General features: G+C 38.7%; 1 protein-coding gene across 1 annotated transcript in view; it reads right to left on the reverse strand.

Annotated features, from left to right (window-relative positions):
• The window catches only part of KCNN2 (potassium calcium-activated channel subfamily N member 2), a 161,249-nt gene that overhangs the window by 102,238 nt on the left and 34,911 nt on the right, over window positions 1–24,100 (reverse strand). Inside the window, exon 4 of the mRNA XM_010590597.2 lies at window positions 9,355–9,773. Within this exon, the coding sequence (XP_010588899.2) occupies window positions 9,355–9,773 (419 nt within the window). The remainder of the gene's footprint in view (window positions 1–9,354; window positions 9,774–24,100) is intronic.

Below are 24,100 nucleotides of genomic sequence, written 5' to 3' on the forward strand. Positions count from 1 at the left end.
TGAGTCAATCCAAGCGGCCCTCCTGACAAAAAGGAGGTGCTCTACAACCCAGCGACAGCTCTGGGAAACAATTCTAAAATCCACCACTTTCCCTAATTTAAATCTTGTAATACCAAGCAATCCATTAACATGTATTAAGGTTATAAAAGTTTAACATTATAGTAGAAAGCAGATTTATCCAAACTCAGTGAATGTTCAAATTTTGTGTGTTTTATTACATGCAGGGGCACTTTTTTTTTTTGCCTTGAATTTCTTTTGTTATTTTAATACTATTTTGGAATAAAAACCCTAGCCAAGCCTGCTGCAGTCCAGTCGATTCCAACTCATAGCGACCCTACAGGATACAGTAGAAATGCCCCATAGGGTTTCCAAGGAGCAGCTGGTAGATTCGAACTGCTGACCTTTTGGTTAGCAGCCGAGCTCTTAACCACTGCATCACCAGGCCAATAAAACATACAAAATTTAAAAAGAAATAGAATCCCCAAATCTGCAGGCAAGTAGGCAATACTTCAGTCCTCTTGAATCACACCCTATTTACGTCTAAGAAATTTACTCGTTTTCTTAAAGACAAAATGGTTTGGAAGTCAGGACATCTATATTTAGATTTTAGGTTTTTTCTTTTTATCTGGCACACTGCTTCTGAAGCTGGAGAGCCCAAAGTTGCTACAAAGGATTGCACATACACACCTTGTCTAATGTACTATATGGAGGATTCACAGAATTTCCAAAGTCAGAAGACATGCAGGTCTAATAAAAAGAAAAACACCAAAACCGTTGCCGTCAAGTTGATTCTGACTCACAGGGACTCTATCGGACAGAGCAGAACTGCCCCATAGTCTTTCCAAGGCTGTAAGCTTTGCCGAAGCAGATTGCCACATCTTTCTCCCAAGGAGCAGCTGGTGGGTTCAAACCACCAACCTTCCGGTTAACAGTGAGCACTTAACCATTGCGCCACCACAGCTTCAGTGCAGGGCCTATAGTCCATAACATTTGTACATGAGGATGGATGGCAGGATGGGAAGGACTGTAGGTTGGATTCCTGAGCTGTTTGGCTTCTTGTTTTTTTGCTTGAATATAATCACTGATGGTATTTTCAAGCTGCACTCTTCAGGCCAGGATCTCAAAGCACTTTGCCAACAAACATTAATCCTCATTGTTCTCTCAGGAGCTACACCAAAAAACAAATCACTGTCCGCATAGGAATGAAAAGAAAATTGAGCTTGAGAAAGAGTATTGGCTTCTTTCCTTAAGACTTTAATGGCTAATTTATTTGCCAAACATTATACTGAGCATTGATGCTTTGCAAGTCACAGATGTGTGATGAATGCTTTCAAACTGCCGACTTTCCTAACTTGAAAGGGCCCATTTTAAAGTTGTGACTAATTTATGAGCCTGAAAATGCTATATCTGTACGTATGAATCAGACCCTGGAAGTATATGTTTACAAAGTATTACATTACCATCAACCACGAATTACAAATCCATTGATGAAATGCTTAGAGTTTACTTAGCAACAGCTGAAACTTGAAGTGGTAAGAAATAATCTAATTATCCTGTATACTGTAATAAATCAAGGTGCCAGGAGGATGCTTCCCCAGCACTGCAATGTGTATTTTATGGCTACTTTTGCAACTATTGAAACTTGATCACAAGTGACATGTTTCAAATGTAAGTAAATTAACAGGAAATAACGGTTAAGTGCTTGAAAAGGAGTAGGACTCTTCGTGAGTCTTCTAAATATATGAAATAAAATCACGGATGGCAGACCAAGAGAATGAGCTTGGATTCTAAAATGTAGCCCTCCATTTGGTTCTCCTACGTTAATCAAATACATAAATAGACAGATATGCACACACACATATACATATATATATACACACAAACACACACACACAAATCAATCACACACAAAAATAGAACAAGAATTTCAGATCCAATGTATCTCTCCCTCCTTGAAAAATTGGCTAATATCAAATAAAAAGGTAAAAACTAAGATTCTTTGAAATGAGGAGCTTGACATTTAGAACGAACCCAGGTCAGTTAAGTAGTCTAAACAGAGTTTATCACATATTGAAGCTTGAAGTTCAACTTTATTTAAAACCATGCTCTATATTTTTGTTGTTGTTAGCTGCCACAGAGTCAGACGCCAACTCAGAGCGACCCCACGCACAACAGTCAATCCCATGAGGAGCAGCGGGTTGAACCTTTGTGATCCGCAGGGCTTTCATTAGCTGATTTTAGGAAGCAGATCACCAGGCCTTTCTTCCTATTCTGTCTCAGTCTGGAACCTTCACTGAAACCTGTTTAGCATCATAGCAACACTCAAGCCTCCACTGAATGGAAGTAATAAATGTACATTAACTTAGAGTAACAGACTTGAACCTAGTCATAAAAAGGTATCTATTGCAATACTAAATTTTCTAGTTGTAAACTATCACCCAATTTTTGGTTTTATTAGTTCTCAGGATTACGGTTATTCATTTTACCTTAGTATCTATAAAACTGAGAAGCTACTCAATCCCATATTCTATAGAAAGTGTAACCCCAAATCATACATTCTTTATGAATTGATGCTAAGAGGATCGAAGCCCTTCTAGATACAAAAGAGGATATTCTCATCCTGTAAGAGCTTTCCTTAGAAACTCATTCATAATACTGATGTCAGAAGACACAACCAATCTTTGAGCTAATGCAGCCATTTTATATGAAGATTCTATTGATTGTAGTTTTATTACGGGACATGATTTGACTGTAATATTCCACAATATACCATGTAATAATAAGGTAGGTTTCACCTATATTTCAGAAATCACCTTACATGCAATAAAAAAGTACAACGTAGAATATTAATAATGATGGAGTCTAAAAAAAATATGTAAGTCTAACTGGATTATTCTAACGGAAGAAAAAAAAAAGTAGTTTTAAGACACTGAATATTAAACTAAAATCACACCTGAAACTGAGTTGTATTCCTCAGGTTGTTTTTCACCCCCATTTGAAACATACACACCAGGCTGATTTTAATCTGTTAATTTTTAATGATGAAAAGAATTCATCCTTAATCCATTTTAATGGATTAAGAATCCATTTTAATGTAGCTTTAGAAATAGAAGCTTTTCAAAACAAGTTCCATTGTTTGCTTCTCCCGTTTTTCTACCTCCAGAAAGCGCAAATCATTCTCGAATAATTTTCAGAAAGTTTACCCTCTTAACTGAGGCCGATTAGTTAATGCATATTTAAACATCCTTAAAGATAAAACAATGGGATGAATAAGAAGAACAAGTTTCTTAGGCCACTGATGTCCTAATTAAATGAGTCTTTTCCAGCGACAAAAATAGTACCTACCATCTTTAGTTGGTTACACATTATCTTCTGCTTAGTAAGGCTGTCATCAAAATTCCTAGCTCACCTTTTACCTCTCTTTCCTCTCCATCCTAATTCCTCCTCCCTCCTGTCATAAACCTCAATGTCAAAAAAGAAATGAATATATCAAACAAAGAAACAAATTCCCCAGCAGTGGAGGAGACTGCAAACCCTTTCTAGCTCTGAGACTTCAGGATTGATGCATGCCAACCTTGTGCCCAGAAGACACGGCCAAGTAAATGCTTTTTCTCCCTCTTGGGAGATTCCCAGTGCATAGGCACATATTAAATGCTCTAAGAACTCTTGTAGTAAAACCAAACACAAACATTCTTTACTTTTGTGTAACACAGCACTGACCCACAATATCCAGTCCCACCTCTTGCAAAAACAGCCACTCACCTTCCTCAGAAAGTGTCCAGTGAAACACACTTTCAGTGGAACACATGCCTTTAACATCTTCACAAAACTAGAGAGGCATCAAAAGGTATGAGTCAGGACTGGATAATTACTGATTTTCAGGACACCAAGCTTTGGGGTCTAGGTTTCTTCCAAGACATACATGTTCATGAAATTTCTCCTACCACAGCTCCATTAAACTCCTTGGCCTGGGACTCAGTAAACATAACACATTCAACAGGACCAGGCCACACCTCCCAGGCTGCTTCACAACAGAGTTTTCTTCTTGGTCCTGAAGTCTGAACTCAACACAAGGCCAAACCACAGAGAAAATGGATTACTGCCCTCTGGTCTGGGGCAGCTTCCTCTTGCCAAATGTAGGCAGCAGAAATCATGTCAGATAATCTGAACTCATTCTTGTCACACACTATGCTTCTTCCTGTCACTCACCAAAAACAACAAAAATAAAATAAAATAACTTTTTATTACTCACAACAAAAACCCCACTGCTGTCGAGTCCATTCTGACTCATGGTGACCCCACAGGGTTTCCAAGGCTGTAAATCTCTACAGAAGGAGACTGCCCCATTTTTCTCCCACAGAGCCACCGGCGGTTTGCGAACAACAGACCTTTTTGGTTAGCAATGGATCCACTTTAACCACTGTGCCACCAGGGCTCCTTTTATTACTTACAGGTAAATTAGATACACATGATAGATGCCTCTGATAGGATACTCTCCCCATTGGTGGAGGATATGTTCCAGAATCTCTGACAGGATCGGAAAATGCTGTGTGCTCCATGGAAGAAGAAGGATGGGTTTGAAACACCAAACTTCTCCAAAAAGTCATATGCCTCTCTCAGAAGTTCTCTTTTGAAAATATTTTAGTTGTCTTCAAATTAACTAGGAAGAGTATTTCTATCAGGTATGAGTCCCCTTTTAATGTGAGAGGATGCTTGAAGCAAAGACTGACAGGTGGTGTTCTTCAAATTCCAAAACCAAAGAAACAGAAGAGTTTTGTGTTGTATTAAGAATCAGAAACTTTACAGAACAAAAGAAGGGAGAAAAAAGCAGCCAGAAAATAAACATCCAAGAAATTGTCAGATGCTGGTGACATCATGTTCAAAATTACAATTTTGTGAAAAACTATTTTTCACAGCTTCGTATCTTATATGGCACAACCTGGAGATTTCGTGCAGCAAAATGAGAAGTTTGGTGACATAACAAATATGGAAAATTTTCTACTATCACAATACTGGCTAATGATTTTTTTTTTCTTCATACATTTCTACAATCATAAAATATCACCTTTGGTAGGAGTGAGCTTATCACACCATTTAGTTTGCCGATGAAGAAACCAAGGCAAAAAGAAGCAGTGTGGTTGTTGGCCTGAGGTCACTCAACCCTAAATTACCAAACTAGGACTAAATCCTGGGATCCCAACCTAGAGTCAGCAACGCCCCAGCATACCACTGATTTGTTCTCTTTATGTAACTGCTGGCTACAGATTCTTGATAAGAAATGGACAATTTTCACTTCTTATAGGGTCACTATGAGTCAGAATCGACTCGACAGCACTGGGTTTGGTTTGGTTTGGGGTATTGCCTCCTTATATGAAAACAGAAATGGTCCATCATTTACCAGTCTGTGCATGCTAACACATACACATAAATTTGGGCTGCCCCAGCTTGCCTAAGGCTTTCTACACTTAGTGACAATGGGCTAAAACAGTTACAATGAACCGTTTTTGAAAATTTTGGCCTGGGCACAATTTTGAGGCTATTTTGATTGACTCTTGGAAAGCAGATGCATGAGAAAACACCTGCAGAGACGTACATATTTTTAAACTATGCTTTTACCCCACCATTACACTCTTTTGCAAATTGTAAATTAAGGGTAATCTTTATAACCTAAATAAGTAGATCTACTGAAGTCTTCCATATTTATTCTTCAAAATTATAGGTACATCTGCTCCAGAAAATATCATAAGCCTCTAAATATCATGATTGCTAGGAAACAAAGCATTACCATAAGGAGTAGACCTTTCTTTAAAAAGAAACGATTAAACTTCAAATTCTGTAATTATGCAGCGAAGTTCTAAAAACGGTGCTTCAGATACACGATAATAAAAACTAGTCACTACAGAATTTCCTGTTAAAGCAGGTGAACTCAACAAACCTGCCAGCATCAGCAATCCCTTTAAAAAAAAAAAAAATTAGACTCCCTAAAATGAGTATAAATAATTTTAAAACAAACCAAAAAAAAAGGCATAAATCCCCATAAGGGCAACAAAAATAAGTGACAAGACGGTATCAAAGAAGCTAGGAAATAGATGGACAAGTGATAATGGACTTACCTGACTTGAGGAAGCTGAATGCTAGAGCAACAGAGAACACCCAAGCGGCAGCCATATTTACAGTGGGGCCCAACTCCCTCACCAAAGACTCAGGAATTGTTGACACCTGTACCTCCTTGAAAGTGGGGGTAATAATACAGTGTCAAATGGGAGGGCAGGTTAAAGACTGCATAAAAGCTGTTGGAATCCTAGGGTCCTTCTTCCACTCTGTGTGGCTGGATAATTGCCTTTTCCCAATCTGGCATCGTTTGGAAATTTATTGCCTAAAGAGGGTAAAACACAAGGTTTGTGGACTACAGTGTACTAAATGCAGCAGATAGCAGGACTGCTGTACTGAAACCGGACAGTGAGTAAATGGCTACATATTAACTGTTGAACCAGTTGCCTTGGCAACCCCATGTGTGTCACAGTAGAACTGTCCTGCATAGGGTTTTCAACAGCTGATTTTTCAGAAGATCTCCAGGTCTTTCTTCCAAGGCACCTCTGGGTGGACTTCAACCTCCAGCCTTTCAGTTAGCAGCCAAGTGTGGTAAACATTTGCACCACCGAGGGACTCCTTATTAACTGTTGAGATTTCTTCTTTCCCTTGTCTTTCAATTATCAGGGTGATGTCATGAGGTTTCTACCCTCATGACAGTAGTAAAGCTTTCTCTTGTGTTGACCAGATTGTCCACAGAAAATATAAAGTATGTAACGATACTGAAATCAGTGTTTTGTGCCCCACAATCGCCCTTTAGTGAAGTCCACATCCAAGGAACCCCAGATACGCCCAAAATCTTCAATCAGCTCTTTAGTGCCCCACTCACAAGAATAAGCAGACAGCCAAGGATATCTAAACATTTAAGAAAAAACTCAACATAGAACCCAAAACTAACTGAAAAATTTATCTTCAGGGGAAGGAACAAAAAACATACAAGGAGAAAAAACTGTCAAAAAGTCTTACTAACAACTCCAGAGAAATAAAATAATACATCTATGAAATAAAAGCATGGTGGTATTTAAAAAAAAGAGCATTCAGAGATAAAAAATGAGATACTAGAATTAATATAAATTTTTTTTATAGTAGAGATAAAATTCTACTATAAAAACCCCCCCAAAAAAATTTTTTGGGGGAGTTATAGTAGAGATAAAATCTCAATAGAAAGTGTGGAATACAAAATTTCTCATAACAGAGCAAAACCAGAGATGGAAAAATAGTACAAAACGAAGGTAAGAAAATTAATATAAATGGGCCAATATCCACATAACAAAAAACTGAAAATAAAATCACTAAATAACTTAAGAAACTTCCCAATAACTGATGGTCATGAATTACAAGATTAAAAAGTCCCACTAAATTCCCAGTACAATGGATTAAGTAAGATGAATCCTTGTGCAATTTTAAAACAGATCTCAAAAGCTTCCTGAAAGGATGAAAAATGAGAATGGCATTAACTGCTAGACCTTAGGAGCCAGAGGACAAAATTTTGAAAGTGATTTCCATTTTGGAGTTTTATATACAGCCCGATTATCAATTAAATATGAGAGAAGAATAGAGTATTTTTCCATTTGTAGAAGGCCTCAAAAAAACCACAACTCTCACACACTACTCTTTCTCTAGAAGCTACTGGGGATGAATTCTGTCAAAATGACGGAATACATGAAGAAAGTGGGAGGAGAAAAAGGGCCAAAGCAAAAAGGGTACTCAACATAGAAGCCAGCCAAAGAAAATCCCCAAGATGAAGCAGCAGCTCAGAAAGTACAAGAACTATTTCTAAAAAAGAAGTTGAAATTTATACATTGTGTAATATATTTTAATATATTAAAAGGTTATTTACATAATCTGGGAGAATTCAAAGATGATTTAGTGATATATATACAGCAAAATAAGCAAATGAAAAACTGAGAAAACTAAACAAATAAAAATCAGACAATTATTAATTCCAGAGGAAATGAAAAGACATGCAGGAAAAGCAAAAAGATTATAATATAGTATACTGTTTGGCTACAGATGCTATTTACATAGCCATAATAATGTAACCACTGAATATAAATCATTGGTATTTAACTTACTGGGACGATGGGGATAGAAATTATTTGGTGGGGGATCTGAAAAAGGGGTGTGTGCATGTATGCGAAAGTAAACAGAAAAGTCAACTTCCACAGTGGGAGGTCAATAGATAGTTCAAAACTACAAAATCAAGACGTAGCAAGATAAGTACTTTTATTTAGAAATGTGGAGAGCAATTACCAAAGCAAGGGGCTAAAATAATTTAAAGTGACTGCTCCAGGAAAGCAGGGATTACTTTGTGGCGGAGGGGTTGTGGGTTTGCTCTTTTTTTTGCAATAACTCTGATACAGATTTTTTTTGCTCTTTGAACTATGTGTATGTATAACTTTGGTTTTAAAAAATTAAACTAAAAAAAAAAAAAACTGGCTACTACAAAGACCAGCATCTGAACATTCAGCAGTCGTAGAAAACTTCTACAACATTCCATCTCTGTTGCAAATTTGAACAGGAATTTTCTTAACCAAGGTCGTTATGAGTGTTTTCCACCCCTCATTATAATAGAGTTCCTCTGTTTATGTCACAAATCCATTTTTGTTGGTTTGTTAAAACCTAAGTTAACATTCCTGATACTATACTGATTAACTCCGACTCACTCCACAGCTCCCGGATCCTGAGAATGTGTGTCTAGCTCTAGATGCTAGAGCTCTTCAGACTGTAAAACAAATACACACTGCTTCTTTTCACTGATATTTAAAAGTTTAATAAAATCTAATTCACATATCCGCAAAATAGCTTGCCAGATAATCACAGGAACACAATTATGGATAGGCACTAAAATCAACAAACCACTTGGAGATACTGCCTAACATTCAGATATCCTGCATCACCCCTTTTCCCCTGGACTTCTCGCTCAGCCATAACCAATCCGCCACCAAAATGTCTCAGGATTACCATTAAACAAAGGTTTCCAATGGAAGCCTGCTGCACAATTTCCAGGTCTCCAAATTCTGACAGATTATAAAGGTAGCCCCCTATTGAAAACTGACCAAATTACAAAGAAAAACACACAATCATGAAGGCATTTCTCTATGCGAAGGTCTTGAAAGTTTTGTCACAGTCATTAAAAAAAAAAAAAACTCATTAGAGAACCCAAAATTTTCAGGCACTATGTGCCTGAAATCTAAAACGTGTTCTCCATTTTAGAGGACACCATATGGCAGATTACGTTCTCAGGAAAAGAAACAAACTTACCTTTCACAAGCTCGGACAGTCCATGCGGCAATTATCCATAATGAGATACTAAAAACCAAGAGTACAGTTCCTGGGCATATAGTCATTAAAGTCTTCATAACAAAACGCGTATTGAAGTTTATCTTATTAAGTGCTCCAATGCTTCTAGAGGAGGCATCAGTGAAAAGTTTGCTATGTAAAAGCATGACTCTGGCAATCAGATAGAGTCTTAAGAACATTGGTATAGATAAAATAATATCCACATCAGCGGTGGTTGTGGATGGGGCATAGGAGAAGGCAAGCCGGGCCGTCCATGTGAACGTATAATTCCCAGGTATGGGATGAATAGCACACACCAGTATTTCCAAGCAGATGAAGAAAATACGCTCATAAGTCATGGCTATTCTCCAGTCATCTGCTCCATTGTCCACCATGAACAACTGAAAAAATAAAGTAGAAAATCAGCTTCAGTATGGCATGAATGGTCCACAAGTGTTAGTGCAGATTTTTAAATTACACAACAGATGACTTTAGCAATCATGGCAAGCTAAAGGTTATAATTTTTAAATGCCAGCCAGGTACACTGTTTTTAAGAAAATAGTATTGGCACAGACGGAGAACTACTTTTTTGTAAAAATTTAAAATAAAAACTTGCTACATAGGAGCTGAAATTATTTTGGAGTCCATGCTCTTGGGCAATTATGTAAGTAAACATCATTTTAAAATAAGGGGCTTGGGCCTATCAGTAATGAGATCCCCCTTTCAACGAAGTCAGAGATAAACTTGCCTTATAACAGGTTATTCTCTTTATAGGTCTAGATTTAAACACTTACACAATTTTAACTATATTCTCTACGAAATTTATTTAAGAGTGTCTCTGCAATCAGTTGTAACCTATAACGTACAACACATGACTGTCCTTACAGGAAATCTTATTCTTGGCTTCAGGGAAAACCACAAGAGACCACAGAGGAATATGGTAGAAACATTTTTTCCAGCTTCCCCATGACCACTTTATTTTCTATTGCCTTTCTTCTGCTCTCCCTTAGCCTTCCCTTGTATTCAGTCTTTCTTTCTTTCTTTAATAATGATTCCTTTTTCTCATTTATCTTTTTTTCATACCACAAACAAATAAAACAAAAAAGGAAGGAAAAAAAAAAAGAGAGAAAATGAAAAAAACTAAAGAGTGAGAGGCTTCCTTGGCTTTTCTGTAAACAAGTCCAGGCCCTGGCAGTCCGTAAACAACCAGAGGCATTTGGAAGTGTGCCTTGTGGGGGCTATTGGCATTTAGGGCCAGGAAGCAGGGGTGCCAGCTATTCTGAGAAGCTGGGAAAGCCCCACGCACAAGGAAGGCCTATCTACTCAAAATGCCAATAGTGCTCCCCCACTGAGAAACACTGTATATTCTTTCCCTTTTGGTAAGCAGCTGACTTAAGTAAAAAGATGAGATGAAGGCAACCCACAAGACAGCAGCGCATTCTCCGGCAAGTGAATCACAAAGGGCAAGGATGCTGGCAGAGCAGACTTTCCACATGGTTGGAGGCTAGGTACTCCCCTCTTTTGGAGTCAGGACAGTAATTCTTCCATCATTATACTGTTAGAAATTCCCATTTCAGGTTAATTATTCTGTAGTTTATAGCTACTTCCCATGCTATTTTTCAATGTGGTTTCTGCCATCAGTGCTACTTTGCAAGGATAGGAATTTCATGACAAAAATAGTCACTTAGGTCAAGGAGATAGAGAACTAGCAGACTCTCTAATCATAACCATATAGAAATTTGGACAAATTAAGTTATAATAATAAAATGGTTTTGCCTATACCTTTACCATAACCTTTCATCTTAGATGCTCTAGCAGACAATAAAAATTCTGTTTTTCCAGTTTACAGGTAAAGAAATAGATCATAAATTAAAAAAAAAAAAAAAAAAGCAGGACAATTCGACTATAGAAATATTCTTGTTCCATCTCACCACTTTCAACATTACCTTGGCATAAAGGATTTCAATAATGAGGGCATACAAAAGAGTTCATGGATAATAATGATATGATGCCTTCTAAAGTTTACATCAGCATTTATTGAGTACTCTGTAGCTCTAAAGGAATGTGACCTGAAGTCTATTAATATGTGTACATTCAAAAGAATGGGCTCCTCAGACTAGTTACTTTGAGAGGATACATATTTTCCAAAGGTGCTGTCATTTCTTCTCTTTGGAAACTGTTATAAGGGCCTCGTAACAAAATCAGCAGTGTTTTAAATTCACTTTTCTGTTTCTACCAAAAATGATATTACCCAGTTAGATCAGCTATTTTATTCACCAAACTTGGCTCTAAATGACTTGGCAGTTTGCAAAAATCAAATCCACCCCCGAAAGGGCTAAGAATTACCAATACTTCAGATAGTCAAAAAATATGTCGCATATTCTAAGCATAATTCCAAGAGGTGTTTTCCATACCTTTCTGGGCAATGGCAGAGTAAATGCAGAACACGGACTTTCCCAGGTAACTGGTAAAGGAATGTCAATTTAGCTACGTAATTCTGTTGCACTGCTTACCAGCAGTCTCCTATCTTTCTAGGACTGGCCCTCCTTCCATGACTCACAACACAAGTGCTCCTCTCACCTCACTCAAGTCTCTAGGCCCTCATCCATCTCTTTTCAGGCCCCTTTTTGTTGCTTCCCTCTGCTCACTTCCCCGGCTAGACTGGTTTTCTCTATTGAGTCACATTGCTTCAACTATCATCTCACTACCGGCGGCCTCAGCTGCCTCACCCCATTTACCTTTTGGGAGTCTATCCAGAGAATTCTCAGTCTGGGACCTGATGTCCAGGCTGCTGCAGGGGGAGCTGGGCCACTGTACACCTGTGCCTTCAAGCTCAGCTTAGTCCTTAGAGTCACTCACCGATGTTCCCCATCCTCACAGCATCTTGCTCCAAACAATCATCTCTCTCCTTAAGGGCCATCCATCTTCATTCCCTTTTCTCTCAGAACCCACTTCCTTCCCAATATCTCTTATCTTTTGTAGGAATACCTTTTGCTCCACCTACAAAAATTTTTTTTTTTTTTTTTTTTTTTTATCTAAAGCTAATGTTACACAGAAGTGCAGTTCTTGCATTGAAAGCCCAGCTCCTGTGGCTTCTTCCTCTCAGTATACAATCATGTTCACTTCTCTACCATTTATTGAAAACAAAACAGCACAAGCAAATGCGAACCTCCATTGGCTCTATGCCTGCCCTAGGTTGTGGTCATTTCCTCCTTTCTCTTTCATCCACCAACACACCTCATCTGATTTTTGCCTCCATCATCCCACCAACACTACTCTTGCTAAGGACACTAACACCAAAAACAAAAAAAACCCAAACCTGTTGCCATCGAGTCAAATCTGACTCAAGTGACACTACACGACACAGCTGAACTGCCCCATAGGGTTTCCAAAGAGTGCCTGGTGGATTTGAACTGCTTACCTCTTAGTGAGCAGCTGAGCTCTCAACCACTGTGTCACAAGAGCTCTAAGACCACTAAAGGTATTTTGATTAAGAAATCCAATCTTCATATGTTAATTTTTATCTCACTTGATCTTTCTGACATTGATCACTCTTTCCTTCATTAAAAAAAAATCTCTTCCCTTGGCTTCTGTGACACGTTGCTTTTTTCATCTGCTACTTAGGACCTATCTCCATCTCCTCTGAAGGAGCTTTGTCTCCTCCCAGGGCTACGGCTGGTGCTCCTCCGGGGACCATCATTCACTTCTCTCACTCTATATGTGTCATGGATTGAAATGTATCCCCCAAAATGGCCATGATTCCCAGTATTGTGTGACTGTCCGCCATTTTTTATCTGATGTGATTTTCCTATGTGGTGTAAATCCTGTCTCTAGGATGTTAATGAAGGGGGATGGGCTGCAGCTGCATTGGTGAGGCAGACCCAATCTACAGTACTAGATTGTGTCTTGAGCCAGTTTCTTTTGGGATATAAAAGAGAGAAGCAAGCAGAGAGGCTGGGGAACCTCATACCACCAAGAAAGCAGTCCCAAGAGCAGAGTACATCCTTTGGATCCAGGGTTCTTGCATGGAGAAGCTTCTAGTCCAGGGGAAGATTGATGAGATGGACCTTCCTCCAGAACCAACAGAGAGAGAAAGCCTTCCCCTGGAGCTGATGCCCTGAATTTGGACTTTTAGCCTACTCTGTTGTGAGGAAATAAATTTGTCTTTGTTGATGCCAACCACTTGTGGTATTTCTGTCATAACTAAGACAATACCCTTCCTGGGTAATCTCATCCATGCCTTCAATTTCCACTACCAGATTCCTCCTATTCCAAGTCATTCTCCATACTTTAATAACCTTTTGGAAATATAAATTAATAATCCCATTATTGTCAAGATAAAAACCATTCAAAGCCTCCACCCCCCACCACACACACCTGATGGGTAATGTCTAATCTGCATTCACAGCATACAAAATGTTTATAATATGGTTTTACCTAACTCTTCAATCTCATTGTTTATTCCCCTCCTACATTTCCGTATGACTGGTTCATAACGAATTTACAGATCTCAGAACAACTACCCTAAAAATGCTTCTATGTCTTTGTATATTCCATTCCTCTGGCCCAAAAGTCTGACCACCTGGCAAATTCTTATTCCTTCAAAACCATACTCCAGTCATCTCCTTCAGGACATTTTCTATGCCCTGCCCATATCTGAAAACACCCTCATTTGTTTCACCATGATCTTTGTATCTGCCATTTTTTGATACCATCACAGAAAACAGTAATGATTTCTTTATAACAGTATCACCCCTACTTGTCTGTGAGGCTCCTTGAGGACAGGAACCAGGTCTAACTAGCAGAGGATAATAAATGCCTGCTAAATGAACTACCTTGTTATTTCTCATTAAATACTATCATAATCACTTTAAGTCAGAATCGACTCGATGGCAATGGGTTCTTTTTTTTTTTTTGGATAATAATCACTGGACAGCTTCTAATGATAATTAAACATGCTCACTGAAGATGGGAATAGTAAAGCATAATCTGAGTGAAATTTGTAATATCTTTCAAATTTATAGAGAACACAACCTATCATGTGCTAAGTCACTGCGACAGCATAACTTCGCAATTGCAAAGGAAACTCCAGTAGCAGTCTTCTTCACTCACTTCCCCAGAAATAATTTTTATTACATAGTTGCTTTTAACTATCTGGGGTCTTAATTGGCAACTGAAATGATATATTTTGTTTTATTTTATCATAACACATATTTCTACTCTAAAGTTGACAAAGAAATATTTTCTTCTACTCTCCAGTAATCCCCACACTCAATTGTTGCTCTTCATTTATTAATTTGTTTAACAAACATGTACTGTACTGAATACTCACTGTTTGCCAGGCACTGTGTTAGGTACTAGCCATGTAATGAGATTCACAGCAGACACAGGGCCTGCCCCATGGAACAAAAGTCAAGTAAACAGACTTAGAAAGCATATTTAATAAAGTAAATAAGTCTTTGGGCATGCTATAAAGAAAACAAAGAAGGAATGATGTAGAGAACAATAAACTGGAGGTGACAGCAGACGTGATCAGGGAAGACCTCTGGAGAAATGCCATTTAAGACCTGGATAAGAGAAGAACCAGCCACATAAGCAGCCAGGAGAAGAACATTCTGTTGTTGTTCTTAGGTGCCGTCTAGTCGGTTCTGACTCATAGCGGCCCTGTGCACAACAGAACAAAACACTGCCTGGTCAGGAGCCATCCTCACAATCATTGTTATGCTTGAGCTTATTGTTGTAGCCACTGTGCCAATCCACTTCGTTGACGGTCTTCCTCTTTTCCGCTGACCCTGTGCTCTGCCAAGCATGATGTCCTTCTCCAGGGACTGATCCCTTCTGACGACATGTCCAAAGTATGTAAGATGCAGACTTGCCATCCTTGCTTCTAAGGAGCATTCTGGTTGTACTTCTTCCAAGACAGATTTGTTCGTTCTTTTGGCAGCCCATGGTATATTCAATATTCTTTGCCAACACCACAATTCAAAGGCATCAACTCTTCTTCGGTCTTCCTTATTCACTGTCCAGCTTTCACATGCATATGACGCAATTAAAAATACCATGGCTTGGGTCAGGCACACCTTAGTCTTCAAGGTGACATCTTTGCTCTTCAACACTTTGAAGAGGTCCTTTGCAGCAGATTTACCCAATGCAATGTGTCTTTTGATTTCTTGACTGCTGCTTCCATGGCTGTTGATTGTGGATCCAAGTAAAATGAAATCCTTGACAACTTCAATCTTTTCTCCATTTACCATGATGTTGCTCATCGGTCCAGTCATGAGGATTTTTGTTTTCTTTATGTTGAGGTGCAATCCATACTGAAGACTGTGGTCTTTGATCCTCATCAGTAAGTGCTTCAGGTCCTCTTCACTTTCAGCAAGCAAGAACATTCTAGACAGTAGAAATAGAACAAGTAAAGCCTCTAGGCCTTATAAAAGCTTAGCATGTTTAAGGATTAAAAAAACAAGAACAAAAAAAAATCAGAATGGTTAAACCTTAACAATCAAGGGGCAGAGTAAAAGAGGATAGCTGAAGAGGCAAAGAGGGGCCAGATGTGCAGGACCTTGTTGGTCATGGTATTAAGACCAAATTTCATTCCAAGTGTAGTGGGAACCCACTGAAGGGTAATAGACAGAAGAATGATGTGATCTGATTTACAGATTAAGGGGCTCGTTGTTATTGCTATGGGAAACTGGAATAGAGAGAGGCAGGTGTAGAAGGAAGGATACAAGTTAGGAAGCTCTACTGCAATCGATCAGTTGCGGTATCCCTATGACTTACACCAAGGGGTGCTGTGAAGAGATAGAATGGATGCACTTGGGATGTAGTCAGGAGACCTTGATATATAACTTGCTGATAGGTTGAATGTAGAAGCACTAAAAGATAGAGAAGAATCATAGATGGCTATAAAGTTTCTACCCTGAAAATCACAATAGATAGTGGTACAATTTCCTGAGTACAATGGCAGGGCGGGGGTGGGGGGCAGTAAGAAATGCAAGCAATAGTATATACAAGACACTATTGAAATAAATTTGGGAGGCATCAATATTTAGGTGGTGTTCTGAAGATCAAAGGAAACATTAGAGAAAGTGAATAGGACAGGACTCAAGGCCAAGTCCTGAGGGACACTGTCATGGACCAAACTGGGTTCCCCAAAAAATATGTGTCAACTTGGCAAGGCCATGATTCCCAGTATTGTGATCTGATGTAATTGTCCTAGGTGTGGTAAATCCTCATCTCTGCCTGTGGTTAATGGGGCAAGATTAAGTTATGTTAAAGAAGATTAGGGTGGGATGCAATAGCCTTACTCAGGTCATAGCCCTGATCCAATATAAGGGGAGGTTCCCTAGGGTTTGACCTACATCACCTTTTATCTTACAGGAGATAAAAGGAGAGAGAAAGGAGGAGAGACAGAGGAACCTCCTACACCAAGAGAGAAGAGCTGGGAGCAGAGTGTGTCTCCTGGACCTGGGGACCCTGCACTGAAAATCTCTTAGATCCAGGGAAAAATTGATGCCAAGACACATGGAGATCTCCAAGGGAAGCCGGGCCCACAGATGTTGAAAGGAGACAAGACCTTCCCCCAGAGCCAACAGATAAGGAAAGTCTTCCCCTAGAGCTGGCACCCTGAATTTGGACTTCTAGCCTTCTAAACTGTAAGAGAATAAACTTCTGTTTGTTAAAGCCATCCTCTTGCGGTATTTCCGTTATAGTAGCACTAGATAACTAGGACAAACCCTAAGTGTAGCAGGCAGGTGAAAGGTTAAGCCATCAGAAGAATCTGTTGTGCAGCAGTCTGTGAGGCAGAAAGAGAAGAGCAAGTGCTGTCCTAGGAGAAAAGGTGAGGGTTGTCAATCACAAACTAATAATTACAAAACGATTTTACCAGATTTAGAAACATGCTATATAGAAAAGGAAAACATTCTAAACATCAGTTATTCAGCAGCTCATTTAATGTCAAATATTAATATCCACCAGTAAAAATATTCCCATTATATTCCATATAATCAATATAATATATATGATCCATTTCCAGTTCACCTGTAGGGGAATTAAAGTAATCAGGGTGATTGATATTAAAGCATCTCTATATTCATTTTTTATAGTGATACTGATAAGAGAAGAAAGACTAGGGTGAAAAATATGACAGTTAATCTACTTTAATTCTACAACTGTGATTAAATGGTCTTTGACAGAGGTCTAAGGTAATTTACAGGCATAACACAGAACACGCCCTCTGAATATATCCTACCACAAGCTTAAGCAGTTCCAGGGAACTGTTTTATATTCACTCAGATACCCAAAATGCAACTGATTTCAAGTTCACGGCCCAAGATTAATTGGCAGTGAGCACCATCAACAGTAAGAAGATCTGGAGTTTAGTGGGAGGAGCCTGCTGCATGACCAGGTCATCCACTGGCACAGCGGCCTCTGCTCAGTGAGCTCACAAGGTGAGGGCCTCAGCTGCAGATGCCCATCCCGTGTTCTGTATGTGCTTTCCCTCCTCAAGGAGGCTGCTTGTTCTTGAGGTCTGACCCCAGTGTCTTATACATCCTGGGCTTCCTTTCTAGGAAAGAATCTGGGCGGTGCTCAGCACAAAACTGGTGCTCAAAATATACATACTGAATAAAATAATTTTTGTCATGTATTTGTTAAGAAAGTAAGTGTAAATAGAAAACTGAAAAGGAAGAATAATGAGGGAGAAGTAGCAATGATAAATCTTAAAGCAAATTAACGATCAAAACAATGTGGAACTGGCACATTAATAACTAACAAGCCAATGCAACCAAAGAGAAAAGGTGAAAATAGACCCAAATAGGCTGGGAATTTCATATGCTAAAGATAGACTCCCAAATCAGTAGGGGAAAAAATACGGCTTATTGAAAAATTTTGTACTCACAACGAAGAAGCCATCTGGAGAGCAATAAAGTTGAACCCATACCTCATACGCAATTTACCGAGAAAAATTTTAAGTGCATCAAAGATTTAGATGTGAAAATGAAACTATTAACATATTAGAACAATTCATGTAAGAATTCCTTTGTAATACCAGGAAAAGGAGACCTTTTACCTCTGACATAAACCCTAGAGCCTTAAAAGAAAACTGATACACCTGACTATACTGAACTTCTGTTTTCTTGCAGGTGGCAAAAACCACAATAAGGAGAGAAAAAAAGCCAAACACAAAACCGTGGGGAAATGTTCACAACCCATATCACAAAGGACTAATCTCCCTAATATGTAAAAAGCTTTGTATATATAAAATATACACAAATTTTTAAGAAAGAGACAAACAACCCCATAGAAAAACGAGCAAAGAATACATGGAAAAAGAAATAAAAGCGGCTCTTAAACCTTTAAAAAAAGATGCTCAGTCTCAGTCATAAGAGGAAAATGCAATAACATTTTTTTCCAAAAGTCAGATTGAAAAAGATCTAAAAGTTTTATAACATGCTATGCTACGGAAGGGGCCCTGGTGGAGCAGTGGTTAAGTGTTTGGCTGCTAACCAAAAGGTCAGCAGTTCGAATCCAAAAGCCACTCCTTGGAAATTATGGGCAGCTTTATTCTGTCCTATAGGGTCCCTATGAGTCGGCATCGGCTGGATAGTAATGGGTTTGATTTTTTTATACTATTGAAGGTGTGGGGAAACAAGTACTCTCGTATATTGCTGGTGAGAATATAAATCAGTTCAACCCCCAATGGGCTAATTTATCAAGTTATAAATGGACATGCTCTTTGGCCAGATAATTCCATTTCTTCAGAAATGAAATTTATCATATATGTATATGCAGACACGTGATGAATAGTGAAAATATATGGTTGTTACAGTATCATTTAAACATTAGCAAAAGGCTGGGAATATGGGAATAATCCAAATGCCCACTAATTCAACAAATTATGAATGTCCATAAAATAGAATACTATGCTACTTAAAAAGATGAGGAAGCTTGCTAGTTTGCAATATACTATTATGGAAAGATCACTAGTATGTACTGAGTTAAAAAAAAAAAAGCAAAGAACAGAACAGTGTGTATAATATGCAATAATTTATGTATTTTTTAAAGGGGGGAATATATGTTTGGGTTTGTATGTGCATAAAATATCTCTGGAATGATACTTGCGAAATTAATGATAAGACTTTCTTAGGGGAGGTGAGCTAAGTGGCTAAAAAATAAAAAAAAAAATTTTTTCCAGAGAAATAAGGGAGACTTTTAACTATGTAATATTTAATAGTTTTTTTTGAAACCATGTGAATAAATAAATATAAGTTAATTACTAACAAGAATGAAGGAAAATAATTTTTTAAAAGAGATTTAATGAGGTCATTAGACATTCAAATATACCCCTTAAATAATCTATGTGTGCAAACTGCAAAACTAGAAAGCAGTAAGTGATGTTCAGAATGAAAACCCACAAAACTGAACAGACTGAATCCAATTTATATCTAAAATTTTCTGCTTACTAAGGCAAAACCTTGAACCATTACATTACATAACTGTTTTCAACAGCACGAACAAAAATAAATAAGATTTCCTGGTTAACCTTTAAACCAAGGATTCAATAAAACCAAGATCTTTTTTCATCCAGTTAATGAATGCTACTATTTGTAAGGTTTTGTGGACACAAAGATTGAAAAGCCTCTCTGCGTGTGATGAGGAAGAGAAACATAAATGGAGGGTTACAGCACCACGTGGCAAGTGCCACAGCAGAAGAGTGAAGACGATGATGCTGATAAAATACAGGTGAGCCTGCCTCACAGACTAGAACATGGCGCCTGGTCCTCCCTTCCTGAGTAGCTGCCTGAATCTTTACACAACTCATTACTATGAGCCTCCATGTTCAGTTTTAGGACATTTAGGGCATAATGGCCCAAAACAAAAATACACAGAAATATGTTTAACCAAAAAAGAGGTCCCTTCCTTAGAAACTAATTTTGGATGAATCAAGTGGAAAAGCCAATAAAAAGTCAAGACAAATAATGAGGTTTTGCTTTATTAAGGCGTTGCCAAGGCTCAGACAACAGAGGACCACAATTCCAGTCACAGGTCAGTCAAGGGCAAACAGAACAGAAGACTTTTCAATGGTCTCAATAAGATATTTTCCAAGACCCTCGGCACAGAACTGCAGAAGGAAAAAACAGAAGAGCTTGAGTTCAGAATTCACTGGTCCAGAGCAAAACTGGGAACAAACAAAGTTGATGTTTTTCTTTCCTATCCACCCATCCTGTAGTCTTTTTGCCTCTTTTGGAGCCTCATGAACATTCCAGCAGCCCTGTGCACTCATGTTGCCTTGGGATTTTTCTGCCTCCAAGGAGAAAGATTTGAAAACTAATGCAGTAAAGTATTAACCACTGCACGTGCTGCTGCCTCCTGGGAGAAGAGTATAGAAGAAGTAACTCACCAAGAATGTAGGAAGCCAAGGTTCAGGTCCTAGATATACTACTATCTTATTATACAGCTAGGAGCCCTGGTGGCAGAGTGGTTAAGAGCTCGGTTGCTAAAGAAAGGCTGGAGATTTGAACTCACCAGCTGCTCCATGGGATAAAGATGTGGCAGTCTGCTCCCATAAAGATTACAGCCTTGAAAATCCTACAGTGCAGCTGTAATCTGTCCCATAGGGTTGCTATGAGTTGGAATCAAATCAATGGCAATGGGTTTTAGAGTTACTATATGACAACGGGAAATCATTTAAACCTTGGGGACCATAGTCCCATCATCTGAAAGAAGCTGCAATGATGAAACAGACACGTATCATATATTGTGGCCAACACCATTAGTTGGCTAACCCAATACCATTCCCATCCCTCTTCTCGCTTGCTCGTCTCCATTTCAAAGACTTGAAAAATGATACGTTCACTTTGCCAGACTCCTTTGCACCTACATGTAGCCATGTGATGCAGTTCTGGCCTGAAGCCATAAGCAAAAGGTTACTGGAAGATTTCTTAGAATGTGTTTGCTTTTTTGGATAAAAATGCTAGGTGAGGCTGGCATATCCCTCTTCCTTCCTTTCCTCCAGCCTTAAATAGAGGTGATGCCTGGATGTGTAGCAGCCATCCTGTGACCATGAAGAAAAAGCCAAAAGAATCATAGTAATTCAATTCTGACATCTCAAGCCACTGAACCAGCAGCCACTTATCCTGTTTGTTTAAGTCACCGTTAATTAGGTTTTGTGTTATTTGAGTACCTGAAAGTATGTGTAACATACATATTTTAAAGTACTATGTAAAGATCTATAAAAGATAAAGAATAATTACTAACTTAAATACTTTATAGAGAGAGTAGCCAACAACTCATACCAAATGCATCTTAAGTATTAGAATTTAAAGCACAATAACCATTGAGTGGTGGAGTTATTTCTGGGTGGGTGGCTTTTATTCATGGCTTTTAAATACCAGCCAACTGCTCAGAATATCTGGTAGTATGACTCATAGGAAACACACACACAATTTGGAGCATAAGAAACTGGGATTTAACTTCTGGCTTGACCATTTACAAGCTCAGTTTAAACCCACTGCTGTCCAGTCAATTCTGACTCATAGCAACCCTACAGAACAGAGTGGAACTGCCCCATAGGATTTCCAAGGAGCAGGTGGTAGATTCGAGCTGCCGACCAGTTGGTAAGCAGTCAAGCTCTTAACCAGTGTGCCACCGGGGCTCCAACCTCAGTTTGGACACTGTTTGATTATTATGACACAACCACCCACTCCGCTGACCTAGTAGAAGTGAACCATGAGTAAATAATAGTGCTCCTGGACCCACAAGAGCGGCAAGTACATGGATTAAATGTTAACTTGATGATATAAAAATGGAGAAATTAGCCATGTGAAGAAGAGGAAGGGAAAAGTCAGAACTGACAGGAACTCTAGAAACCTCAACTGTACCTACTTTTGAAAGAATAATTATTTCCATTTGTTACAGTTAAGAGTTTCTGAAATTCTCCTCTTCTGATTTAGACAACAGCTTTTTCTACGTACCAAAACCCTAGAACCATACACTAGGATCCAGTGATAGGACAGGTCATCATCGATCCACATTCTGCTGCTCTTAACACCTAATTAGAATCTTTACCCCTTTTCACACGCCTTCTCACAACTGGGCCCACGTCTTCTGTGACCACTCAGGCACTTATATAAAATTATTTTTGAACTGCTCTAGAAAGACAGAATAATTATCCCCTCTGCCCCCTCTTGGGTCTCTCAACAGAGTGGATCTCACAGAAAGTACTAGAGTATATGGCTTATGAGCCTGGGCTCTCCAATCTAAAGTGAAGCAGATCTAGGTTAGAGTCTGAGGTTCCACCATGGGCTAGCTTTGTGACCTCAGACAAATCATTTAACCCTTCTAAGCTTCAGATTTATCATTTAATATTGCTATTGTCGTTGTTGTTAACTTTTGTTGAGTAGGCCTCCACCTCATGACGACCCCATTTTCAACAACAAAATGCTGCCTGGTCCTGTGTCATTTCAATGATAAGTTGTGGATTGGACCATTGTGATCCATAGGGCTCTCACTGTCTGATTTTCAGAAAGAGGTTGCCAGGACTTTCTTCCTGCTTCATTTTAGTCTAGAAGCTCTGCTGAAGCCTGTACAACATCACAGCAGCTTGCAAGCCTTCAATGACAGACAGGTAGTGGCTGCACATGAGCTGTATCGGCCAGCAATCAAACTGGGTCTCCCACATAGAAGGCAATAATTCTACCACTGAACCATCACTGCCCCCTCCACCCATCATTTTTTAAGGAGGCCTAATTACAGTATCTCTTTCATAGGATTGAAAGAGGACTGAATGAGATAGTGCTTGACAAAAGTAATATTAATATTGTGTCAATAGTTGGTCTTTAATAAATGTAATTTTAACATAGGTGGAGTAAAAATGAATGAATGCAGAGTCTGACATCACTGACTGAAGCTACTAGAAAGGAAGAAAATTAAGATTAGAGGAAATGAGAAGCTGGGACAAAATTCCTCCATGATCATTGTGTTAGTTATCTAGTGGTGCTGTAATAGAAACACCAAAAGTGGATGGCTCTAACAAAGAGAAATTTATTCTCTCATTGTCTAGGAGGCTAGAAGTCCAAATTCAGGATGCCAGCTCCTGGGGAAGGCTTCTTCTCTCCATTGGCTCTGGGGAAAGCTCCTTGTCATCAATTTTCCCTGGTCTAGGAGCTTTTCAGCAGAGGGACCCCAGGGGCCAAAGGACATGCTGTTCTCTTGGCTCTTGTTTCTTGATGGTATGAGGTCCCTATGTCTCTCTACTTGCTTCTCTTTTTATATCTCAGGAGAAATTGGCTTAAAACATAATCTAATCTTATAGATTAAGTTCTGCCTCATTAACATAACTGCCACTAATCCCACCTCATTAATATCATAGAGGTAGATTTACAACACCTAGGAAAATCACACCAGATGACAAAATAGTGGACAATCACATAATACTGGGAATCGTGGCCTAGCCAAGTTGACACACAATTTTGGGGGGACACAATTCAATCCATAACAGTTAGTTTTTTACTTGTTTCCCACTGACATGTTTATTTTATACACTTACTAAATATAAATGTATTTATAAACAATGTTTGGTATCGGTATTTTTTTAATTTCACATAGATGCTATACTGTACATATTATTTTACAACTTGCTTTTTTCACTCAACATTACATTTTGAATGTTTAGCTTAGTTCATTTACACTTATTATGGAAACTGTAAGGCACTCTGGAGAAGCAAAG

This window comes from Loxodonta africana, chromosome 2 (assembly GCF_030014295.1).
Source record: "Loxodonta africana isolate mLoxAfr1 chromosome 2, mLoxAfr1.hap2, whole genome shotgun sequence".
Classification (NCBI taxonomy): domain Eukaryota; kingdom Metazoa; phylum Chordata; class Mammalia; order Proboscidea; family Elephantidae; genus Loxodonta; species Loxodonta africana.